The sequence below is a fragment of the Sinocyclocheilus anshuiensis genome, unplaced genomic scaffold (genome assembly GCF_001515605.1).
Source record: "Sinocyclocheilus anshuiensis isolate Anshui unplaced genomic scaffold, SAMN03320099.WGS_v1.1 scaffold784, whole genome shotgun sequence".
Lineage (NCBI taxonomy): Eukaryota > Metazoa > Chordata > Actinopteri > Cypriniformes > Cyprinidae > Sinocyclocheilus > Sinocyclocheilus anshuiensis.
In genome coordinates, this window is record NW_015554160.1 from 878,724 (window position 1) to 889,467 (window position 10,744).

The 10,744-nt window shown below is 38.5% G+C and overlaps 1 protein-coding gene and 1 pseudogene across 1 annotated transcript; one reads left to right on the forward strand and one right to left on the reverse strand.

Moving 5' to 3' along the window:
- Positions 1–1,194: 1,194 nt before the first annotated feature.
- LOC107670829 (5-hydroxytryptamine receptor 7-like) lies at positions 1,195–3,086 on the reverse strand. Its single transcript, XM_016463598.1, has 2 exons — positions 2,524–3,086; positions 1,195–2,026 (listed from the first exon to the last, which is right to left on the reverse strand). The coding sequence occupies exons 1-2, from the start codon at positions 3,084–3,086 to the stop codon at positions 1,195–1,197; spliced, it is 1,395 nt and encodes a 464-aa protein (XP_016319084.1).
- Positions 3,087–5,167: 2,081 nt separating this feature from the next.
- LOC107670811 (uncharacterized) lies at positions 5,168–9,307 on the forward strand (annotated as a pseudogene).
- Positions 9,308–10,744: the final 1,437 nt, after the last annotated feature.

Below are 10,744 nucleotides of genomic sequence, written 5' to 3' on the forward strand. Positions count from 1 at the left end.
TCTACTACAGTAAAAAGACAACGAATAGGTATCTTTACATTTTGGTGCATCTGCTTATAATATTTACACAGGTAGACATAAGTACAAAAGTCATTACAAATTTGTTGATATTTTTATGCACAAGTAATTGTGAGGGACTCAAAAGAGTGAACCTGATTACAACTGCATGAATTTTTCAGTGACATGTATGATAAATAAATAGTAGCGACATACAAGCTAATTACATAAGATCCCAGCAGAATCAAACTATAAATAGCTGCCTACAAAAAAGAGACCCGAGTCAATCTCATCAAAATCCCTTTAATTACTGATCTGTGATCAGATTACGTCCTGTTCCTTCTGGCTTAATCACAGCTGCAGAAAGAAGCTTAGCTGACATTAGATCTGTGCTTTAATGCACTTTCCATCAATGCATAAAACAATCGGTGGTTTTATACAGAGTGAGCATGTGCAGAATGAAATGGTTTGCCTTTAGTTGTGTTTAGCACAGAGACGCAAGATTCAGACACAGATGAATCACACTTAGTGAAATAACAGGTGCTGACAGTTGACAAACAAGTTTCTCACGGCTCGATAAACATTTTTAACGCAGAAACCGAGCTGAGCGGTTTTCTGTTTTGAAGAATGAATAAATCTAAACCAATTTCTCCCTACAGTTCTACTGATCTGTATATCCAGAGTCCCTCAAGTGTCAAGATATCACGATACTGGTGGAATATTGCACATGTCTTGTATATAAATTCATATATATATATATATATATATATATGTATACAGTGGGTACGTGTGCAATATTCCACCAGTATCGTGATATCTTGACACTTGAGGGACTCTGGATATACAGATCAGTAGAACTGTAGGGAGAAATTGGTTTAGATTTATAATATATGTATTTCTTTTTTTGTTCTTTTAGATTATCTGGAATTGAAATAGAAGCTGGACTCTATTTGATTCATCAGCTATATGTATTTTTCTCTCTTGTTCTACTAAAGGAAAGCCAGTGATTGTGTTCATGTGTCAGCAAAGATGAGAAAATGCAATTTCATTGACCATAACGCACGCCTCTGTCTAATTTGACCACTGTTTTGGACTGTGTAGGTACTGTCCAAACATGACACAATCCTAAATCCATGCCCATTTAGGCTTGTGAGTTCCAGTGCAAATGTCGACCTCTGAACGTTTGCACAGTTCGGGTCACCCAGAGACAACCACCTCCGGTCTTTCCACCAGTCGTAGGGCCTCATGCATGCCGGCGGCCGACAGTCTGCGGTTAATATTGCGGTAACGGCAGCTGAGCAGGCTTCGGTAAGTGGTGCGTAAGTCGCGGTTGAAGAAAGCATAGATAAAGGGGTTGATGAGTGAGTTGGCGTAGCCCAGCCACAACAGCGTTCTCTCCACCCACAGCGGGACGCAGCTACACTCTGTCCCGCAGATGAAGGGCCGGGCTGTGGAGAGGAGAAAGAACGGAAGCCAGCAGATGGTGAACGCTCCTACCACAATCCCGAGCGTGGCCGCCGCCTTCTGTTCCCGCTTAAATATGGATATGTTCCTTCGGTCCGAGTTCCTCTTGCCCACTCCTCGCAGGAGTCGAGGCAGACGCGCACACATTTCCACTTCCCTCTGCAGTTTGATCGCGACGGTTACGCAATCCACTTCCACGTGTTCTTCCGCCCCATCAGCCCCTTCCCCTTCCCCTTCATCCTCCTCTTCCTCCTCCTGTCCTGCACGAGGGAAGCCGGTGATGGTGTGTTTGGCAGCGCTGAGCTTGGCGGCACGGTAGATGCGGTAATACATGACCAGCATGACAGTCATGGGGATGTAAAATGCAACAGCTGTAGAGTAAATAGTGTAGCCAAAGTCCTGGCTGATCAGACACACACGGTCATCGTTCACGTTCTGCGCCCAGCCAAAGAGCGGTGGCAAAGTGATTGACGCAGAAAGCAGCCATACAGAAAGCACCATTTTGGCCATACACCAGCCGTTCTGCCTAACTGGGTAAGTTAGGGGTCTGGTGATGCCAAGGTACCTGTGATAGAGGGAAAATACATGGACAAGTAAGAAGACAGGACTTTATTTAAAGTCATGATATAATATATGATATAATAAATATGTGATGAACTATTTTGTGCCATCAATTTTTAGCTATTTGATTTAGACTTTATCCAGTTTAAGTTAAACTGAAAAATCTAGATGGATACTAATTTATGAATACATTGTTGTTCATTCTAAACTCATGTTTGTTCATAATAGATTACAAAAAAATATTTCATTCTAAATGATATGCAATATAAATGTATAGTTTAAATTGTACTTGAGTTGAATTTAATGAGTTTATGTAGAAAGTGATATTTAACATAAAATGATAAATACTATAAAAAATACTGTTGATTGTTAGTTCATGGTACCTAATAGATTCACTAATGATAACAATGTTTTTGTAAAGTGTTGCCAAATCATTTTTCATGATCATTGATCATAATTATGATTATCAATGATCATCAGTACACCCTTAAGAAAACTCACCGGTCGATGCTAATAACGCAGAGGGTCATGATGGACGCGGTGCAGCACATCACATCCATGGCTATAAACACGTTACAGAAGAACTTGCCAAAAATCCAGCGGCCACCGATCAGGTCCGTGATGCTGACGAACGGCATCACCGCGAGCGCAATGGAGAGGTCCGCGAGCGCGAGGGACACGATGAGATAGTTGGAGGGCTGTCGTAGCTTTTTCACGAAACACACGGAGATGACCACAAGCAAGTTCCCGCAGATGGTGATGAGCGTGAGCATGGTCAGCACTCCACCGATCAGCACCTTCTCGACCTCTCTGTAGCTGAGGATCTGCTCCGAGCAGCGCGTGCCGTTCGCCACCTCCATCATCTCCAGAAGGATCGGGTAGCTGGAAGCAGACTCGTGCGCAATTTTGAATAGGCGAGGGATAAGGACCTCGGAAATCATCATGTCGTTAGAGGTTTCCACGCTTGCACCTGTCTCTAGCGCGCGCTCCTCACCCATCAAGGACTTCATAGTTTCTCCGTGGCTTTGCGCGACAGTTGATCTGTTGGTATCACCCAGCACCATGCCGTGCTCCTTTTATCCATGAACTTTTCAGAGCGCCCGATGATGGCACGAGATCACAGCTGCGCGCATAATGAGTGATGCGCATCCGATTAGCCTTCAGTCGACGCGCGCTAATTTCTCTATTTTTAGAGGAGAACATTGATTCCTCTTTTTTGCACACCGTGACAAAAACTGAGTGAGAGGGAAGTTTATCATTTTGTTTTTAAGCATTAACGGGTGTAACCAAAGCTTTAGCAAACAGATGTGAGATGTCAGTCTTTTTGCCCTCACAGCACCAAATTTATAATAGTCATTCATTGATAATGAATTATAACAAAATAGAGTTTTGTTTCTCTGATTTTACCATTTTGTCCTCTGCAAATTAAAATAATTCCTGAATCTACTATTTCAAGAAAAAAGAGTGCTGGTGTTACAACCTGCACTGCTACGGGGTGGGTTTTAACACAAGTATTTAATATATTGTGTCATTTGTGACATTTAATATTTCATTCACTCTGAAGGTCTAAGATTTATAATCTGTCCCGTTTTGTGTAACATATCATGTTACAAATCCCTAGAAAATATTTTTTTTTGTATTAAAACCAGTTCTGTTTCCAGTACAGAAGACCATGATTCCACATCAACCAGACGGATAAACAGAACTCTTGTTTTTTTTAAAGTACAATCCGGAAATTTCATCCAGAAACAAGCTACACTGTCGCCTCCTAGTGACAAAATATAAAAACAGAGCAAATGCGCTATTACCCACGTGTGCACTGAATGCGCGACTTCTCAGGTGCGCGCATAGCACACATATGAACTACACCTGCGGCTGCTCTGCTAGGGCATCTGCGTGCACTTGAGAGCAACTGAAATCATTCGTTGACTAAAATGATACCGGGAGCAGCTGCCTAAATTTAACTGTAAAAATGGTCAAGAAAAGTCAAGTTAGTTCTAAGAACGGTCAAGCATCTTTTCTTCACAGATGCCACTTAGTTTTGAGTCAAATGCAATGGCATTCATGCAATAATGAGTCCCTTTTATGAGTGATGCTTTATGCTACTACATCTATGGCTTTTACTGATAATAATATAAGCCTATTTTTAGAGGTGGAAAGTAACTAATTACAAATACTTTCGTTACAGTATTTGAGTACATTTTTACACTTTTTCTACTTTCTTGAGTATAATTAAATTGTGGTACTTTTACTTTTACTTGAGTAAAATAAAACTAAAGTATTCAGCTTCGCTACGTTTATTTTTCACCAAAAGTACAAAGTACAAAAAAAAATAAAATAGGCAAAGGAGGCGCCGATAGAGAAACAGAGCGAGCTGGCGTTTGACGGGGGTGGAGCCCTGCGCTTCAGGCAATAACAGACAGGTCTGACTCGGGTAAAAAAACAATCAAAACTTCCAGTTCAGCTGGGGGGCGGGCCGTTCAAACCGCGCTTTGCTTTGACTGTCAATCACTGGCGTTGTCGTTTTGAATCAGCTTAGCGTTTCCATATTTTAGTGAATGTGAGCTATGCTCTGATTTTAAATCTTAATTTTGTCAACTCCTGAATGGGTCATACCGTTGATATTACCAGAGCACACAGCAGTATAAGTAAATAGAAAACTCGGTTGATAGAATTAATGCATGGAAGGAGCAAGAACAATGTGTCTAAAATACATGCACACAGTTCAGTTGAATGGTAAAAATCGCTCTCTTTAACTGTGTAGTTAAACTAAATGTACGAAGCTAAAATAACCTCAACATTAACAACAACATTGAAATAAGAGCGCATGCATTTTTACGTGCATCTGGCTGATAGATCAACCATGATTTATCTGTCAATCAGATGCATTTTAAAGATGCATTTTTCTATTATGGGTAATGAAAGATTCATATTTTGGTTTTGGGAGTCCCCAACAACAGGTTGACATGCATGCAAGGTCAAAAAACACTTTCATTGTCTTAATATGCATTTATTTTTACCTTACTTGCTCAACGACTCCCAAATGATTAGCTCAACGATTCATTTTTCCAAACCCCTCCTTTGCGTGACGCTAATCTGCGGTGATTGGTCAGATTGGTCTCATTTCCATTTCATCGTGCCTGTAATGCCTGATAAAGCCAAGTACAAAGCAGCGTTTGTGATGCTTTGTGTACAGCGTTACCGGGAAACAGCTATTTTACTGCTCCAAAAGCGGCACCTAGTGGCAAAGAATGAATTTGCATTTTAATTCAGACCAAGCAAAAAGACCAACAAGTGGGCAGGCAATATGCTAATGTTTCATGTTGACCTCAACATGAAACGGCTTGGGATTCGTTTTAAAAACGACTCGTAATTTTCAAAAATCCATAATAGTTGCACTTTTTATATCACTTTTTCTGTGTGCGTGCTTTGGAAGTGTGTGCACATATGCGAAAAAACTAGATAGTCTATGTATGACCAGACTATTTATTCATATCCAAAACCAGACGATGTGAACATGCAGTGCATGTTTCATTCATACTGGAAGCCGGAGGGCGCTAAAGTTCAAAATGGCCCAGTAGAAGTAATATATAATAACATATGCAGTGCAGGAAATCCCTAATATGGACAAAGGCATCCAGCTATGGCTGTGTCACGTGTATGTTCCTGTTTGCCCTTATTTGGTTCTTCCTGTGTCTTGTCCTCATTGGTTTCATTTGTGTCCAGCTGTGTTTGATTAATTAGTTCATTTGCTCCCAGGTGTGTCCCATTGGTGTCTGTTCATTTAAACCCTGTGTTTCCCAGTGTTTTCCGTCTGCCGTTAAATGTCTTCTGTGAGTTCCTGTGTTTTCCCCGTTGCTGATTCCATTAAATTCCATGTTGAAATATTCTCCTGCGTCTCCTCGTTCTCTCCTCCCCAAGTGACCATGACCAGCTGTAGCTAAAAAAAAAAAAGGCAATTTCAGGTCATTTCCAGGTAATAAATATAGTATATGAATAATGCAGTGCTAATTGACATAACATTTATTACAATATAGAAACCATTCTGCCTTATGTGTTTGTATAAGCCAATCCAAAATTGTCATTAGGAAAACATAGAAAAAAAATATTATAGAATACAAATGATTGGTTATCGTCCAGCAGTGTATTTGATTTCTTAGCCAATTAAAAAACATAAGAAAAAATCAAGCCTGTCAATTAGACAAGTTATTCTTTTTTTTTTATTTTTTTTATTTTTTTTGTTTTACATTTCTGTTCCCCTCATTTCTGAAATGATGGCTACGCCCCTATGTGTGCAGTACAGAAAACCGTGCATGAGTCTTCTTGTGCTTGAATGGTTTAAAATGCGCACAAAGGAATCAATAAGAGGAATCAATTTTTATTTTATAACAAGTAGACGATTTCTGACCTTAAGCATCCTATTCCATAATTGGAATAGATTTTGGATTCCCAAGCCTAGGTATGGGTTAACATGAGCATAAAATGCTCTTTTTTTTTTTTTTTGTCCTACCGAAAATGTGCCTGGAGTCCACCTTCGTTATTATAACAAACTACACTTAAAATGTGATTTTAAACCATTCAAGTCAAGAAGACTCACAGGCTGTTTTCTCTGCTGGACACTCATCCTTGTGTAAGTGTTCTTTAGCCTGTTGATTTTCATTCATAGTATTCAGCTAACTATTAAATATTTTGCAATAAGATGATATCTAAGATTTTATTTTATTTATTTATTATTATTATTATTATTATTTATTTAATTTTTTTACCTTATTGGAATCGAAATTTGGAATTGACAAGAATTGGAATCATTAAAATTCAAACAATGCCCAACCTTACCCATACCCCACATTATTTTTTACTGCCACCTTTCTATTCACACTGTTTTAGACCCTATCTTTTCTTTTAAACCTTCACTTACATTTACATTTAGTCATTTTGCAGATGCTTTTATCCAAAGCGACTTACAATTTCACTTAACCTTCTTTGCTTTTGCCCTTCTTAAAAGGGAAGATGACATCAAGAGAGCGGCTGAGAGTGTCAGAGCTGCCTTTGGGAAAGTGGATTGGATCAGTCCCAGCAGGCATACAACGTCATAAGACATTGATATTTGGTTCAATTTCGGTCGCGACGTCGGGTGACTAAAATTCAATGTAAATTCAACGTCTAATGTCAATGTTAAATTGATGTCCAATACCAACATCAGCTGACGTTGATATTTAGTTGTTTTTAGGTTGTGTAACCAAAATCCAATGTTAAGTCAAGGTCAGGTTATTTTCATTTTCATTGAAATTCATTTTCAACCAAAATGCAACGTCTGTCTGACGTCATGTCCAACGTCAACCTGACGTTACATAGACATCCGGTGCCTGCTGGGTTAATTCTTCAGCTATGCTTCATCCGTCTGGTAAAGGAGAAACAAGTTTACGAGACGTGTCCGCTCAATACTGCAATCATACTTTGAGGGGCATATTCAAATGTATTTGAAATGAAGAAAAAAAGAAAAAAAAAAACACTTTGGCGTTCCTGTTTTTTTTTTTTTTTCTTTTTTCAGGGAGTCATTTCCACTTTGACCACTAATAATACAGTGGGTCTACTGGTGAAGGCCAAGTATTTTCCCCCCTGCTTCAGAAGGGAACAGGGGTGTTTGGCCAACAGTCCCCAAAGAAAGAGAAACAGCACAGTGGCGTCATTATGAACATGACTGCTAGACTGTTTTTTTTTTTCCTTTTTCAGGGAGTAATTTCCACTTTGACCACTAATAATACAGTGGGTCTACTGGTGAAGGCCAAGTATTTTCCCCCCTGCTTCAGAAGGGAACAGGGGTGTTTGGCCAACAGTCCCCAAAGAAAGAGAAACAGCACAGTGGCGTCATTATGAACATGACTGCTAGAGTGGGATCAATGGTTGGTATCTAAGCATACGTCAAGAGCAAGTTTTTCTCCATTTATGTAGAAAATGAGGGTTGAACACAGTATGGCATCAGGTGGGGAGTCAATAACCAAGTAACAACTTTATGAAAGAATTACTCCGCTGTCAAACATCAGATGAGCTCATGTGAAAAACTGAGAATTTAGAAAGGTATATGTAGCCTATTTGAGGCTCCATTTGTAACCAACTGCCTTCTGTCTGACCTGTTCTGATGTGAAATTTGTGCTACACTCTTAAAGCATATGTGTTAAAAATAGTTTCATTTACTAATTAAATGTGTCTTCATTTACAATAGATCAAGCAAAGGAAAACATAAGACTCATTTTAAGTTACCACTAGCAGGTCTTGTAGCGGTCTGGTAATTCTAGTCTGGAAATTCACACAAGAGGAAAGATCACAAGCAGTTTACCGTTGACCACATACTGTGTAAAATACACATTGACCGTCTACAGATTACAGAGAACTTGGCAAAAGACATTTTGAAATTCTCTAACATCAAATAAAAGTACAGTAAATTACCTGACTTCCAAACATCGAAAATATCCCAAAAAGCTGAGGCTTTGCTTGTGAGAGAAATAAGTGATGTAAGCAGCAATGTGATTGAATGATAATTAAAACAGACTATTTTGTTGGACAGTTGCATTTTTTTTCTTTTTCTTTTTTTTTAACACAACAAATTGACACATAGTTTAAGTAGTCATAAATTTAAAAATGTGTTATTAATTACTACATCCTTTTTAAGAGCATACATATCAGCCATCCAGGGCCCACAAATATGACAATACCAAAACAAATTGAACATTTATATTATAATTTTTTGCATAGTAATGCAAAGAAACATTCACATTTTCCACAATAATTTCTATCCCCATTCAAGTCAGCTTCCCAAAATAAATCAGTTTGAATATCATGTTACTTTTCTGAGCAGGACACAAATAATTAACACCTACCAATATACAATTATAGCAATATGCTGTGAGTGGCCAGACTGGCCACAGATGAAATTAACTAGAGTTGTCTATAGCTGCATCTGATCTGTTTCGGTCTCAACAACCCAAAGCTCACATTTCTGTTGGTTTATTTTTCAGCTCTTGGAGGCTGGTACAGCGATAGGATGTCTAAAGCTGCCTTAAACATGGCCACTAGAAACCGGTCCAATGAGCTAGGATGAGGGTGCTCTAAAATTGTGTGTGTATCCCTGCATCCTGGAACTGAATTTGTCTCAGCCCTACCATCGCAACGTACCAGGACAAGCTGTTCAGCACAGAGCACTCAGTCCGATGCCTTATGAACATTAGACACTCTAAATATAGACAAAACCGGTAAAGCCTAGGACAGTACTGAAATACCTTGGTAAACTTTGTCTTATCAAAAACAACAGTATTCTGTATGTACCCCATTTTAAAATAAGGTGGATGAGAAAAAATGACAAAGGAAAATAATGCTGATACAAATCAAGCAAAGTCTTGCACTGAAAATGAATGTTTGTATATTAAGGAAACATTGGATTAAAAAAATTACTGTTGTTTTATTGAAAGTCTTTGAAACATACACAAACATTCCAGGAAGACTTGTAACTGTCCTTGTTTCTTTTTAATTTTGACTGAAAGAATAATGCAGTCTATCTGCTGTGCTCAAAACAAAGAACTACCACGTCAGATAAGAAGAGCTTATCACAAATTTCAGTATGAAAGACGTCATACTTGGATTTTTGTGTTTATGATATAATAGTTAAATCATTTTAGGACTATTTTAAAAGCTATATGCATGGTGAAAATGTTATTTGCTCCTTTGATCGGACCCCATAAAGGGTTGTGTGTGTGTGTGTGTGTGTGTGTATTTGTTTCATAGATTAAAAACATTTTCAATTGTCGTTTGCCCTCATTACGTTACGGCTGAAATGTCCAGTTCTCTCCTGGCTTTCCAAGTAGTTGAGGTCACTGATGTCACATTCGCTGCAGTTTCCTGAATGATTTGGCCCCCCTCGGTCCTGTAGCTATTTTAGCATGTATCTATTCTGAAAAGTACCGCCCACAGTACTTTCCAGAAATGTACACAATGAATGAAATGACATTTGATGATGCAATTATTCTTTAACACTCTTTAGTGTTTGTCAGATATACTCTTCTGAAGCTAACTAAAAGGACTGACCAAAGTTAGTTACCGCTGATTGGAGACTTACTGGTGATTTGCCTCTGGTTAGTGTGGTTTACTTCTCTCTGCCACTCAGTCTTACTTGTCAGTACTCTTTTTCCCCATTAGGTGGCCAAGCCAGTTGAGAACAATCACAAGGAAAAAACCAAATACAGTTTCCTCTTAATTTAAAAACCTAAATCAAATTCTCAATCATTTATAATTTCTACAAAACAAAACATGATTGAAATTAAAGAATAGAAATACATTTTGTTTTGTTCATTAACCCTATTTTATTTATTGCAGAATTGTTAGATTTGTTCTTATAAGTGGATAAGGTGGGAAAAGTCTTATTTTCTACCATTCAAACACTTGGTAGGCTATTAGTTTGCATAAGGTGTGTAAGTTTGTCATTTAGAAATGTCTGTATTTGTTTATTTCAGCATGAAGACCCATCATGGAGATTTAAAACTAATTTATTTCAAATGACTTATAAAATTAGCCTGCATTTCTTACGTTATTTTGGTTAATAATTCACTCATTTGAACCCTCCCTCATCTCTCTCTTCCTAATGTCCTTCCTTACCTCCATGATACTTAGCCTGCTTGATACCCGAGAACCACTAAACTGAAACTCCCCTTTGACCTCATTCACCCCACAC

What these genes read in the sequence shown, in the direction of transcription:
- LOC107670829 (XM_016463598.1), bottom strand. Translation starts at nt 3,086, where the DNA reads ATGGTGCTGGGTGATACCAACAGATCAACTGTCGCGCAAAGCCACGGA. An exon ending in TGCGTTATTAGCATCGACCG is followed by an intron (nt 2,027 to 2,523) that starts GTGAGTTTTCTT and finishes CCTCTATCACAG; the next exon opens with GTACCTTGGCATCACCAGAC.